Source organism: Lonchura striata, chromosome 9 (assembly GCF_046129695.1).
Source record: "Lonchura striata isolate bLonStr1 chromosome 9, bLonStr1.mat, whole genome shotgun sequence".
NCBI classification, from domain to species: Eukaryota; Metazoa; Chordata; class Aves; order Passeriformes; family Estrildidae; genus Lonchura; species Lonchura striata.
This window is the reverse complement of record NC_134611.1, coordinates 20,999,762-21,014,399: the sequence shown is the minus strand read 5'-3', so window position 1 is coordinate 21,014,399 and position 14,638 is coordinate 20,999,762. Positions and strand designations below refer to the sequence as shown.

The 14,638-nt window shown below is 37.1% G+C and overlaps 1 protein-coding gene across 3 annotated transcripts; it reads right to left on the bottom strand.

The window, feature by feature from the left end:
* Positions 1-249: 249 nt before the first annotated feature.
* LOC110468229 (very-long-chain enoyl-CoA reductase) lies at positions 250-13,979 on the bottom strand. Of its 3 annotated transcripts, XM_021525941.2 has the most exons (12): positions 13,899-13,979; positions 13,350-13,401; positions 12,970-13,014; positions 11,580-11,683; positions 9,497-9,612; positions 9,281-9,386; positions 4,782-4,854; positions 4,647-4,690; positions 3,241-3,298; positions 2,676-2,764; positions 1,637-1,682; positions 250-1,537 (listed from the first exon to the last, which is right to left on the bottom strand). In XM_021525941.2, exons 1-12 carry the CDS (start codon positions 13,977-13,979, stop codon positions 1,410-1,412), a joined length of 942 nt encoding a protein of 313 aa, XP_021381616.2. In that variant the 3' UTR covers positions 250-1,409. The 3 variants fall into 3 exon arrangements, with proteins under 3 accessions (XP_021381616.2, XP_021381592.1, XP_077641579.1); XM_021525917.2 differs by lacking the exons at positions 11,580-11,683; positions 12,970-13,014; positions 13,350-13,401; positions 13,899-13,979 and adding an exon at positions 9,933-10,174; XM_077785453.1 differs by lacking the exons at positions 11,580-11,683; positions 12,970-13,014; positions 13,350-13,401; positions 13,899-13,979 and adding an exon at positions 9,933-10,174 and having other exon boundaries at positions 1,429-1,537; positions 1,637-1,762.
* Positions 13,980-14,638: the final 659 nt, after the last annotated feature.

Sequence of the window (14,638 nt, the reverse complement as noted above, 5' to 3'; positions counted from 1 at the left end):
TACTGAAAACAAATTCATGATGATGTATTGCTTCAGTTATTTATCAGATCTACTAATTTCTAAGAAATCTTCTCTAAGATAAGTGACACAGAATTAAAATCTGGGTCATGTATTTTTGCTTTTAAAGATATTTTTCTTCAATTGATGTAGATTTTTTTTATAAGGACACTCTTGCTTTTTACTGTACAAAATATTATGAAACTTCAGCAACCGGCTGTAGCCTTCTCTTTTTGCCATAATTATTTCAACTGGTTTTAAAATAGATTTTATTGCATATTTCACCCTTACAAATAGTTGCAAAAATCTTTCTATACATCTATTATAGATAAATAAACTAATTATGAAACAAAACAGTATCTATGCATTCTCTTCATATTCTAAAATAGCTTCTTTAAAATGTCATTCAGATACATTTCAATAGCCTTTTTTAACTAGATTTACACAAAACCCAGCTAAGTCCCACAGAACATCCTGTGACAAAGGAAACACAGGAAGTCCAAAAGGAAGCTGATTTTTCTCCTTGGCTCTGAAAATAGGAAGAGCGTTCCAAGGACTAGCAGTCACTTCACGTATTTACAGTGTATTAAAAACTACTGAGAGAAGCCTGGTGTAAAAAGCTGGGTAAAAGGTTGATTAGTATCATAAGAAGATGTTATATCAAAATAGGCCAGATATCAAAGATATGGCATAGGTTAGATTGCTTCTGAATCTTATTTACTAGTATGCAACTACTAATGAAGACCAAAAACAAACAAAAAAACCCAGCACAGGATATGACATTCACAAATACTACAAATATTTCTTACTTAAGATTCTTTTGGCAAATTAGGGGTTAGACCCAAATCAGGTTCTCGAGATATGGCCTATTTCTTTATTCCAGGAACCATTCATATTCTTTGGTAATGTTATCTGTTACAAAGCACCTGCCTGCCTCCAGGCAGCACACACTCTTCAAGTCAAAGAAGGCAAATCATGCAACTGTCCTGAGGCCAGCTGGCCGTGCTGGCTGAACTGAGCTCTGGTAGTTAGCTGGTGTGTCCTCGTTCCAGTGTACTTCTGTCTTGCAGAATGCCACTGCTAAATTTGGAGCTGCTTTTCAGCACAGACTTCTCAGGATCTCTGATCCGTCAATCTAGACAGACTAGTACAGAAAAATCTAAGTCAGGTTACAGTGAACTGCAAGGACCTTTTTTTGCAGTTGTGGAACAAAGCCTTATCTTTTAAGGTGCTTCTGAGTTGAGAATTCTTCAATGTAAGGAAGTATAGCTTTCAAATGCATACAATTTCCCTTAGCAGTGGAGATTCAACATGCACCAAAATCCTTTTAATTAATTCATTTATTTGGCAGGACATTTATGAGGTTTGTCTTCTTGAAGTTCTGTGCAATATTCAAATTGAGCCTTCTTTTCTTACAACAAAAAGGGAATAATTGGCATTCTATGACTCGGATAATCCTTGAATTCTCGTAAGTAGGTGCAGTGTTTATCCTTTGCCCAGACTGTCATCTGAATGAAGCAAAGCAAGGTGAACAGTCCCACTGGAAGGAAGGAAAAAAAGGACACATTTTATTATCAGATTAAAAACATGCTCTTGCTGGTGACATCACTTCAGGTTGAAGTAGCAAAACATTACTCACCTGGAACACACTGAGTCATGATAGTGAAACTGATCCAGGTCCCCACCTGTTTTGGCCAAGGAAATTTAAAATATTTCTGGTGACAGCATTTGCATTTATCTCTCTATTGATCAAAATAACCTTGTCCTAGTATAGGTAAATAAAAAAATCAAGGTCAGCCAAATCAATTTCTACCGTTAATGACCTTTAGTCAAAAAGGTGAACAGTGCCTTATTATGACAAACAAAACCTTCATATTTGTTTCCACAGCTATTACAATGACAAACTTTTAAGCATTCAAACAGTGTCCTTCCTGTTTCTCTGCCTCATTTGTATTCATCAGACCTCCATCACTGTTAGCAATGGTAACTTTCTATAGTCCAAGGCCCAATGCTGTTCTCATTAACATCTGTTGATCTCTACTGAATTTCAAACCTTACACTGTCCTTCTGTGCAAGAATGAATGTTCCACTGAGTTGCACTGACTTTATCTGCTTTTGAATTCGGTCAGGAGTTTAGCTCCTGATTAAGGAATATGAAACGATAAACTGATGAAAGTTTCTAAAGCAGTCACCATCTACACAAGTGATTGTGTAACTTAAAATGGAGAAGACTTTGGCTCATTTTCTATCTTACAGTATCTTTTATTTGTCTGACCACTATTTTCCTGCTTGCAGTGATATTTCTAGGCTCTTACATTATAAATCCACCAGACACCTCCATTCCTTCATTGCAACACATGTTCAGTGACAATCTTCCTGTTCCTGGCTTTAGAATTTGCCCTGCTTTACAGTATATGTCTTGTCTAGCAGCCACACGGAAGCACTGGCCCAGGGTCAGGGCTGTCTGGGTAAGTTAGTCACATCACTACTGACCCAAGGGAGGGGAGGAAGAGATGACAAATTCTTGTCCACAGCCTGATTTCATGGGGTTTAGGGAAGGAGGGGACATGTACTGAACTGAATGGTTTCAGAGGTTTTTTCCATGTAAAACATTCTAAAAGAAACAAAAATACATTCAGCAAAACTAAAATCTGAACATCTTGTTTGAAAATACATACCTCATATGTATAGTTAGGGCAAGATACAAAGAAAAACAGCCATGTGAAAGGATTCTTTGTTGGATATGGGATCTTACAGGTTTTGGATCCTACAGATTAGAAAACAAATCACAAAATATTCACACTCCTGAATATATTGTTTCCTGTAAAGACAATCCAGCTCCGCCTACTTCTGTCTCCTATGACTGCCAGAGGGACAAAGTGGGAAGACAGGATCACAAGAGGAATGGGACACCTGTAAGGGAACTTCCCCTTGCTCACCAGCAGAACATAGCTTCTTTCCTTTTGCACTGGCAGTATAACCAATGTAACTGCTCCAAACACAACCCAGCCCAAAACAATAAAGATTTCAGTAAGATAAGAAGCGCTGTTCAACAGTGTCAGTCCTTGCACTGTTTGATTTCTCTTAGAATCCAATCTTTACAGTGGTGAGCAACCTGTGCTCCCATAGCAGTCAGCTGACAGGTATCAACACCCCCCAGGATCAGGTCTTTCCTGAAGCAGAGTAACTGAAGGAAGTACTGAATGGCTGTGCAAAAATGAAAAATGATGATGCAGTTTTTACCATTTCTCCAGAGGTCACTGAGTGCAACATGAATGGAAAAATTTCCAGCTTCACACAGCTGCAAGAAAAATTATGACAGTTAAAAATGTTCTTCTATTTGTTTTTCTTCCTTTTGTTATTTCCTGAGGTTCTTTAAAATATTTAAGAAAAGGAAAATAATGTATTATAAACATAATAAATATCCTTAACTAAGACTGCTGACAGAAGGATGAAACATATCCATTCAAATATGAGTCCATATTATATTCTTTTATATATTTATGATATTTTTCAGAAACTGGACTCCATGTCCAAAATATCAAATTTATTACTTACATAATCCCCTTGAAATCTAAATAAACCACAGGAGATAGAAGTGAACTCGGGGAATAGTTGCTTTATCTTTTGATCATTCTTATGCCTTTAAAAACATCCCAAAAATTATCTGCATAGTCTTTGTTTCTCAGAAGTTATTAAAACCCCAAGGAAGATACAGTTTGGTGTACAAGTAAGTTTTCTTCTCTGGACTATAATTGATATGAATCATGAAATATAATTGACCCAGCTTCCTTCACTGGATTTAAAGAATGCTTCCCCAATCAATTATGAAGAGAGTGTATTGAAATGACCCATTTGTATGATTATGGACAGTCTCCAGGGTCTGCAATGCATAACTATTAGCAAATGACTAGTGGTCAGAGCCTCCGAGTTTTATTCCCAGCTCTGTGCTTTCAGTTATGGAGTTTCTCTATAAAATATGACCTCAAAGAATTTTCACCCTGGGAAGCTGCTTTGGGATCCTGCAGTCACTGATGATTAATTTGTCAAAGCAAGTGAGCAGCTGATGTTCTAAACAAGTTACACATACATAGGAAAGTCTTTTTATGGAGGTACATCTTTATTGGCTACACTGACTTTGCTTCTGCATGAAATGTTTTTAGGAACTGTGAGAATGAGAAGTGGCTGAAGCATCTTGAATCATAAAGAAAGATGTAAACAGATTTTTGAAGCTCAGCAAAATGAAATTTTATCACTGGAAATTATCGGAAACATACTCTCTTAGTTGGCCACTTCTCTGAGATTTATGATCCATTGTGATTTTTAACACTCAATACACAGTTCACAAAACAAATTCACTGGCTTTTAAACACAGGGTCACAAACTTTCAAAGATTATGAGAGATCATCTCAGCAGATAAATAGTCTAGTCTTGGAATGGACACTGAATCAAAATATTCCTTTGTGTACAAAATCACATTAAAAACTGATGGATTTATCTGTTTTGCATGCAAGTGGTTGGCTTTAGTAGTAGACATGCCATATGTCCTAGTCCTAAGTATCTGTTTATCCTACTCCCTCCTCCACTTATATGACAAAAGAAACAAGGCAAGATATTTTAGCATTTTATAGAAAAAGCAAGAAACCTACCAGAAACATGATCACAGCAAAATTTATCTGTTTTTTCCCATAAGCTATTAAAAAAAGAGTTTGCATGTCATTAATACTAGTACACAAAGCACATACATAAATACTTAAATCATTGAGGGTTGTTTTGCTACTTACAAGGAGGAGTGTAAAGAGGATGATTGATGTAATATGCAAGCCAAGCTGCAAATCCCCAGTAATATAAGCAGTTCTGAAAAATAAGCAATTTTTCTTTGTTTTAGTACAGTCTTTTAGGCCAATATTCACTGCAAGGCCTGTTGATAACAATGGATTGGGACAATCCTTCAACTTGCTGATAATACAAGAAATGGCAATACTAAGTGTGGTAGGTGGGAGCAGGTAACAGGAAATAAGAAAGGAAATAGTATTAATAGAGTTAAGATTTCCTCTAAAATATCTCGGACTTTTTAAATTTATAAACAGTTTTAGAAAGTATGATCATATGACTGAAAACAAAATTATTTTGTCTGGCAAACCATCAGGCAAAGTTGAAGAACATACAGACTGTATGTTAAAAAGAAACTTGTTTTGCTTACCCCTGAGACTGTAAGACCAGATTTAAGCACTGTCCTCTCTTCTCGGTTTATTATTTTGCATTGCCCAATCTCCTGTCCTCTTCTTCACCCCATCAGTTTCTTTCTTTCCCATCCATTAACTTTTCCTCTACACTTTCACTGTGATTTCCCTTTTGCTGCTGTCACTGTGTTTCTGCAATGCAGTTTCCACTCTCTAAACTCTCATAACACAGCTGTCACTAATGGCTGTACTGACACATTCCTGACCAATCTCAGTGCTTGTTCGTAGGCTTCATCCATGAAAAAACTACTTACAATGACAATCTTTACCTCTTATTTGGCCTCCTTGGCCCTGTCTCCTGGGGGGTGGGATTTTTTTTTGACAGTCATTGCTGCTCTGGTGTCTTGGTGACATTTTATACTCCCTCCTTATATATATGTAGGTGGAAAGGAGGCCCTTTCTTGGGCCCTTCCCTTGCTCTGTGCTCTAACCTCTAGGTGCCATTCTTTTGCAGACAGACATTAACCCTCAACAATTCCTACATTTGCCTCTCATCAGTTTAGTCTTCTTTTACCCAAGCTAGTGGCTCAGTTTTTGATGTATTAGGGTATGTTTATTTATCACCTGGATTTCAGCAAGACCACTACTGAGATCTTTATCTTTCTTTTACCACTTCTCTGTTCTTTTCTTTGCCTTATCTTTCTTTGCATCCTATTTTTAATATTGAGCAAAATTCTGATCCTCTTACTCTTTCTCGTAAAGGTCCTCTACTCTTTCTGGTCCTCTTTCTTTTTCTTGGCCTTCCAAATAGGTTCCTATACCTTAGACATTCCTAGGTGTTTCTGCTATCTCCTTCACCACTTTCTTCCCTGATCTTGCAGGCAAAAATCCAATCCAAGGCTGTCCTGCCTGATTTAACTTTTTTTTTTGTTTGTTTGTTTGTTTTTTTGTTTTGTTTTGTTTTGTTTTGTTTTTTTTTTCTTTGAATTTTGCAGTCTTTTCCCCCTGTATGTACCAGAACTGCATTTCTAGCAATACTACCCTGGAAAAGTGATTACCTCAGCGTGTCCAACCTGCACTAGCTGGCTGCAGTGTCTGATGGTGCATTTTTCTGAAAATGCTGGTGCCCCCTCATCTACTGCAAACAGCTGTATCAAACATTCAGTTGCATTTCCATTTTCTCAGGGTTAATTGAACCACTGCAGTGCCCAGCGACCTCAGACAAAATGGACACCCTTTTGGGTATGCTGTAGTACAAGCACTAAGTATGTCCTTGCTCTGAGATTGTGTAAGAGATAACTGATGAGAAAAAGCAAATTGTTAACCAGTAATTACAAATCAAGTGGGATGAATAAGCAGAAAAAATAAATAGCTTCCCTGTGATTACTTCATTTTCCCCCAGGAAATGCAGCAGAACCAGTGAGGGGCAGTATAAGTACTGTCCTATCCATAAACTACTGCTTTCTCCCTATAACTACCTTCTTCAACCAGCACTTAAAATTTACTGATCACTGTAGAAACTTAGATGGAAACAGTTTATTGTAATCTTGGAATGGCATCTTCAGAAAAACCTTCTCCTAGCTTCAAGGCTTGGCACAGGATGGAATATATGGCAATGGATTTCAGTGAAGTAAAATTAAATAAATAAATAATCATAGCTCAGTCCCCAATAATACATGTTGTAATTGAACTGAACAAGTGCTATTCAGCCAAAGAACATGATTTACTGCAAGAGTATTCCTCAGTTATAACAAAAGAAACTTCAAAATTAGTGGGGTCTACCACTGCTAAGGACCTTTACAGTAATACTTGTAAATGTCCAGCTGCCACTTGAATCCTTATTCCTCATACAAACACCTTCAGTGAGGTTCAAATAGGAACATAAAGACTTCATAAACTCACTTGTAAAAAAGAAAGAGTTTCTGTGAATCCTGAATAATAAAGCTTTACAACAGTCTCTTATAATGCTGTGGGTCAAGTTCATATATTGCAGGGATCCCATAAGTAACTTATTCCTAAGTTTCCAAACTTACAGTTAGGACTTTTGTCTTCTCTACTGCAATTGAGAATCCATAGTTCTTGATATCCTGCCAATGTTTATTCATGACCAGCATGTACCCTTCTCTTTGTCTTCTTGTCTTCTGGTTTAAATAGTATTTATTTAGATCTAATGTTCTCTTTCCTCCAGATGTTTTTCTACAAAGTGATGATATCCCTTCTTTTTGCTTACAAAAATGTTCATGGGTAAATAAAGACCATATGAGACCAATCATGACACTAATCTTTGAGGAATTCTTCTGGTAATTCCCTATTATTAAAGGTCGGGCTGATCCTTTTTTGGCACAACCATAATTACCTTTCTTTCACTTAGTTCCTTTATTACCACACCATTTTTGCATTAATCCCTATTTTATTCACTCTAAGGAGTTGTTTACTGGGTCCAGATAAATCAGGTATTCTACCTTTCAAATTCCTAGAAAAATTATGTCTTAGAAAAAATTATACTATGTTAGATACTCTGCTTTTGGTAAAGCTGATGCATTGTAGGGCATAAATTATTCCTAGTTCAATTTTGGAAAAAGGGATGAAAATGACATCTCTCATCAATTCTCATCTCAGATTTCTGCCTATTGAGATTGAAGTATCTCCTGTACCCACAGCATTCCACTGCACTTAGGAAACAAGCCATCTATATATGCTGTGTATGTGATCAAACCCTGAAAGTAAGAAGCTTTGTCTACCGCTTTTATGTGATTGAAAAATGGAAAAAGACATGTGATTTTTTTCATACTGGCACAATTTTGGAGTAACACTGCCAAGGCAAATGAAATTATAAAAGCAAATCAAACCCAAGCATTGCTAAACACGTAGAATAAGAACTGAGAGCAACTTTACAGATGAAAGCAAGGGCCACCAATCTGAGAAGATGGAAAAGAGGAAGAGATCAGAATGACTGGTACAAATGTCAGTTTTAGCAACAACCATTTGTATGGTCTAAAAGGAACAAGTAGTTGTCAGAGATGACAGTGAGAAAAATAATTATCACACTGATTGTTTTTTTGAGGTAAAGTTGCTAATTTATCTGCTGTTTAGCATGCGTTATCAACTGTTGTGTCAAGAACAAAAGATCTACAAGATCTGTTGTGCCAAGAATGAGATCTGCAAACCTTTTAACAATTCTTGCTGCAGGAAATACAATTAATTTCTAGGGAGGATTTTTTTGGAGGGCCACTGCTCCACTACAGACCCTCCTTTCCTGAAAGCTATCACCTGAAGGACCAGAGCCACTGGCCAGCTGTAAGGAGGTAGCCACAAGGTAGAGCTTCAGCTGCTACAAGTCACTGCCATAGAGCAAATTACAAGGAACTGCCTAAATCCCAAATGTTAAAATTCCCAAATGCTTTTCCAGTTGACAATCTCTTGTCTTCCTTAGAATAAGTTGTACTTTTGATTACTAGTGTATTCTCTGTTGCAAACATTTGTAAAATAATTACAGCTTATGCATAACCATGCAGTCACTGCACTACTTCTCAGACACCCAGGGAACAGAGTCTGCACCCCAAGAGCTGCCGTGTGCCACAGCAGTGCTGGTGACATCAGGGATTGCTCCTGTGGTAAAGAAAATGCTTAACAACTGGGCTGCTTTGCACTGGATCAAAGGTAAATTAACAGTTCCTTAACAGCAAAGAGAATTTTTGGGGCAAAGCAGATATAAAATGACTGCTACAAAGATTTTTTTTTTTTCTAAAAAAGCAGCTCTCCTACCATTGTGCCTGCCTGTACTAACTTTAAAGTTAACTTGGTCCTCAAACATTCACACCTAAAGATCTAGCTGAGTGAAAAGGAAGGGTATGCTGAAGGTTTAAAATTCTAAAAAGTAATGAGACTTCTATATTATTAGTAACAGTTTGACAGCATGTGGGTTATACAATAGAGACATTAAGAAATCTTCTGAAAGAACTTTGGGCAGCTTTATGGGTGAGATTTGCTGTGCATTGCTACAGAAGCCACACAAAAATGTCTGTGGTGCAGAGGCAGAGCATAGGCTGGCTAGGCTGCATTTGTAAGGGCAGCTGTGGATAGATTCTGGCACAATTTACCTTCACAATATTCCTCAGTGGCATAGTCCCACGGGAGAATCGATGAACAAATACTGTTTCAATCAACCTTTTGATGTAGTGGAAAGAATGGCAGATACATGCCAAGCTAGAAACAACAAGACAAAAGCATTTAAGAGTGCTTAAAAAAACCACGTGTGGCAAGACATTTGGAATAAGACTACAAGAAATACTGCTCAAGCCTGCAAACAGACTTACTTAACTACTGGGTGCGGACTTGATGTAAACCTCTCATCCAGTCCATAGACAAAAGTCATGCGGAAATAAAACACAAAATAGATGAACAATGGACCTGTATATTCTATCAAAAATACCTGCAAAAAGAGAGAAAATAATTAGACAGATGAATTAGATGATGGTTTTGCTTTGGTCTCTTTGTGGTAACTAATGCAGTGGGATAAACACCTCCATGCATCCAGGATGGCATTAAGAGAGGCAGGGAGGGAGTAGAAGGTTTGGGCTCGGGCTGTGAAACTGGTAGCCATGCACATGAATATTTTGCAATGATTTGTCTCAGTTGCATTCAAACAGCCATTGCCAGTGCAGCAGACACAGTATGGGTATGAACATATAATAATGGCAGCCCAGAGATCATGACAAATATGCATGCATGTTACATTTATGCAGCTCTCACCCTTCTCTTGCACTCAAAAGCTGTTGCTTTATTTTGGTTTAAAATGAAATTTGGTGAAGAATTTGTCTTGAGAAATAGGAGTTCTGCTTCTACTGAATGAATTTTGTTTAAACTGGAAACACACCCATCTGTGTGAACAGTTAGCACAGCAGTTGTCCTGGGAAACAACAATTTCATTCTATGTTCAAACAAGTTTTAATTAGAATACTAGAAGGAAAAAAAAATAAAGGAAAAAAAAAAAAAAAAAACAGAGGAAACCAGAGAAGCTATCCTCTAATTGATTTCATTTCAGATAAGTGTGTATTTCTTAGGAATATCACTTTAAATTGAAGTTAATTTTGGACCAAATATTAACAGCTGAATTTTCCACCCATCTATAAGCAAGGAAGGTAGGCCCATACCTCACTCACAGAGAAAGAAGGGAAACTGATTGTACTTCTGTCATAAACAAACAAACAAAAACCCAACAACTAAAGAAAGCAAACAAAAAAGAAACCCAAACAATCCCATTCTTTAATGTGTTTACAGTTGTTTTGATACTCAGAAAAGTTGGGTTATTGACTTCTGTTACAATCAGCATTTTCTCTGGTGGAGATCAGGTTTGCTTAGAGATGAGAAGCTCATCTTTTTGATTTGATAATACTGAAGTATTTGTTTGTTTATATTTGAATGAAGTATCTTGAAGGGCAGAGAGAGTAAAAGACTATGAAACCGTAGAAGCTTGGTGTCACTCTGCCCAGTGATATTTTGGTGGATATCAATGCACACGTGTGAAGATGTGAAGACTCAGTCTTGCAAAACATATTTGACTTTTCTTATTTTGCCTCCTATTAACATTGTCTTTGCTATTTGTAATCAACACAAAGTTTTATTCATGTCTCATAGCTAATAAATGGTAAATATGCCTTTAAATTACAAGGTACTTTTCCCTTGACATTGTGCTGTTTATTGGAACTAGTGTAATATTGTGCTGCAAGGACCTTCTAGAGAGCTGGAAGGGTCATTGGTCACTTCACTGCATAAACAGCAGTGCTGTGTTGCCTCCCAGGTGAGTTGTGATATAATTTGCATTTGAGCTAAGACAGTAAATATGCAAGGTCTATGTGGATAGCTGCTAATATTGCAGAAATTATTAGCTGCCATTAGCCTGTCACTGGCATCCTGGGACACAGTCACATGCAGACAGCAAGTAATCATAATTTTATGCATTTTCTTGCTGAAGTCATTTCAAGTACTGACATGTGAAGTTGCTCCCATGCCTCTTAGCAGGACAAGCTCATTGGAGTATAATCCTAATTTTGTCAAGAGTTACACAGGTCCTGTGGAGCAGATTGCCAAAAGCATTTACATACCTAGTTCCTAATGATTTTGCAGTAGACATCCATTTGACAACCTGCATTTTAGTTCTGTAGAGCCAACCTACCCTGAAGCAGGTTTTCCAATGCTGCTCTCCCAGGGAACTAAATAGGCATTCAATCTGTTACTGCTTTCCCTGATTAAATGAACTGAAGCAATGAGGATTCATTGCCTGCATCCACTATCAGAGCAAACATCATGCAGAAATATTGGAGAGAAACAAAAAGTGATGTAAGGATTAACTGTGGAAAACTAGCCATTAAAATGGCTCAGACTTGAAGCAGAGCTCACCGTAGTCCATCCTATCTGTGGCCCTAAATCTTTAAAGTATAAGGTAGCTGTTGTGCCAACAGGGAGGTGCTGCAGGATTTCTTCATCCCTCAGGGACTTTCCTTCTGAGAAGGAAAGAAGTAATTACATCTTAGTGACATTGAAGTCCACTTTGGAAGCATACTAGCTTTATATGGTGCTTTATCTATGAGAGGCCTTGATGTGATGTGGGTTTAGTGGAATCGCATTAAAAAGACCAAGAATATTTACACTTATTTTTTATTTATCCCTGTAATCACATATAACCCTGGATCCTCTGTTCACACCAAAACAGTTAAAAAGACTTCTCAGTCCTATGTGCCTGCCTAGTCTAGTAGAATTTCTTCATCACTGCCAACAGCAGAATTTGTTGATGGGGCAATGCCCTTTATCACAGTTCACTGACCTCCTAGTCAGCTGCAACTCTCTCTACTGCTCTTCTCATTGCTCATCATCAGACAAACAGAAGATGTGTTTGGAAAACTCTCCTATAGAAATTTTCATGCCTTCTTTTCCAAAACAACCAGCTAGGAGGTGATTCCACTGTACTTGAGCTTTTAATGCCTAGATTTGGAGGAATCTCCAGAAGGCCAGCATTTTCTCATGGCAAGTCTCACTACATAAATTATTAGAGGAATCTGATAAGAGAGACCTTCAAAGAAGGAAACAAATAATCATACACCTATTTTCCATGTCCAGATTTTACACAATGAGCAAATCTTCACCAGCATACTTTTAAGGGATTGTTTAAATAAACTTATCCTTAATGAAAGCAAAGGAAGAAAGTGTTACATTTTAGCTAAAATTAATTAACACAGTTTGGCAATTAGACTTTCTTTTGTGGACTCAGGCCACATAAGAGGCTTCTAGTAGCAATACCTACAAGTGTATTAATGAAGTCAGACAGCTGTCATCAGCTTTGTCAGCAATTGCTACATCCACAGCAATGTCTCCTGCATTAGCTTCCATCAAAAGCCCTGTAATTCCTGCCTGAGAACAGGATTATGTGCATTGATAGCTCAAACTTAAAACCCCTTTTGGTACTCCCAGCTGAGCAGCATCATGGTTATCATTTGACTGCAGCTAAGGGCAGTGAGTATCTAGATCCTATGCAGTCTCTCTGAAAAGCAACAGTGCTCAGTAGTTAAGAAAGTGCATTGGAACAAGGTGCAAAGTCCTGAGTTAATTACCAGGCACCAGGGTGTAACTGTATTTCCTTCCAAAGAATTGTATTTGTTCTGGATTCTCTTCAGCCTTCACAGTGCTAATTAGCACAGCTGGAAACAGATTCTCAAGTGCCAATACCCTTAAGTACACCTTTCATGCCAGGGCCCTGCTCAGTTTAGTTACTCCAGACCTCACAAGTACTTACTTGGATCAAGTTTTATTGACTGCCTTGCTGGGTACCACCGAGGATCTGTAAGGATATACAGAGTTGTGTGATATACAACGTTCAGTTTACATCACCCACTACTACAATGAACCCAATACAACAAGAAAAAAACCTTTGTTCAAAGGTTTTTATAAATATTTATTAAACACTAATATAGGTGATAATTACGCAGCAGAAAAAATGCAGAGCTGTATCAGGATAGGATAAAATAATTTTACTGAAATCTCACTGTGATCACATTCATGTGCAGGTTATCAGCATTATGTGTGAGCATATTAAGTTTCAAATTATGTAGTTTTTTCCTATTTATGTACTGGATATTCTGATAGGATGTGAGCTGCTGCAGAAGTTATACTCACATAATTTATGGAACATCAATCTGATCTCTCTAATTGTAGCATTTGGTTCCACCTAGGCAACAAAAATATTGTAAATATAAGATGTAAGTTTTGAAAGACAACTACTAGGTGTAAGACTATTGAGCCAAATAGAAATGTGATTTAGACAATGTAACTATTTCTTACAGATGTCTAGCCTTGGCATAAAGGATTCAAAGAACTGACAGGAAAAAGGCAGGACAATTTTTGACACCTGTTTCAGAGGCAGCTTCTCTAGCAGTGATCAGGAGTTACTACTACTACAGCAGAGACAATTTGATGGCTTCTGAGTACCACACAACTTGCACCCTCTTAGTAAAGCAACTGAAGTTGTCCTTTTTGCCTAAAAGCTCCTTCTGGAAAAGAGTTGAAATACACTGTAGTAAGTATGAAGTTTGCATAATCATTGCAAGTGGCCAAGGAATGGCTACCAGTAGATGAAATACCCTTCATAAACACCAAATTTTACTTAAGAAAAGTTAGTAATTTCTAAAAAAGTCACCTAGTCTTTTAAGCAGATTTTTGTTTTACCTTATCTAGGAAGCATAGCTGTTTCTTTGTCTCCCAATCAAGGATTTCCACCTGAGAGGACATAAAATGATAATTAATCATTATTAGCTAAATAATATTTAAATAATATGTAAACTCTTAACTGATTCCCACATTCATAATAAATGTGACTCTCAGAGTGGGACATGGTTTTTCTCTGATCTGTGAATTGAGTTAAAAACCTTCTTAATGTTCTCAAGAGACAGCTTCAATCACCAGTTTCCAAAAACACTCAACTTGGAAAAAAAAAAAGCCAAATGAATTGCTTTCTTGGATATATTCAGTAGCAGAAGTAGCTAAGTTTTTGATCAAAAATGTGATTTGGGCTATTTTTTTATGCTAGAGCAAGTGGAACAAGTAAGGGGTAGAAAAGTTTCACAGGATTCACTAAGGAAGAGTACTTTTATGATTCATAACATTATGAAGAGTTTAAGAAAAATTTTAAATGTGTATATATATGCATATAAGCAAATATTCTCAGTACATATAGCTTGAAGATTATTGTGTATTGTTTCCAGAATATTTTAATTGCAAGGAGAGTGGAAAATATTGGTGGATATAATGAACAAATGCAGCTAAATATCTGGGCTTCAAAAACACTTAAACATTTGTTATAGGAATAGTGTTACTCCTGCCTCTTCAATCACTTGTTAAATTAATTACATATTAGCATTTTATATTCCAAGCAGAGGTTTAGCTACAGCTGTGAAAAGGAAAGAGCA

Coding starts and splice junctions, on each gene's coding strand:
- LOC110468229 (XM_021525941.2), bottom strand. CDS start 13,979: ATGATTAATTATCATTTTATGTCCTCTCAGGTGGAAATCCTTGATTGG. Junction 9,387..9,496: donor AGTCCGCACCCAGTAGTTAA/GTAAGTCTGTTT, acceptor TGTTGTTTCTAG/CTTGGCATGTATCTGCCATT. Junction 1,538..1,636: donor CATGACTCAGTGTGTTCCAG/GTGAGTAATGTT, acceptor CCTTCCTTCCAG/TGGGACTGTTCACCTTGCTT.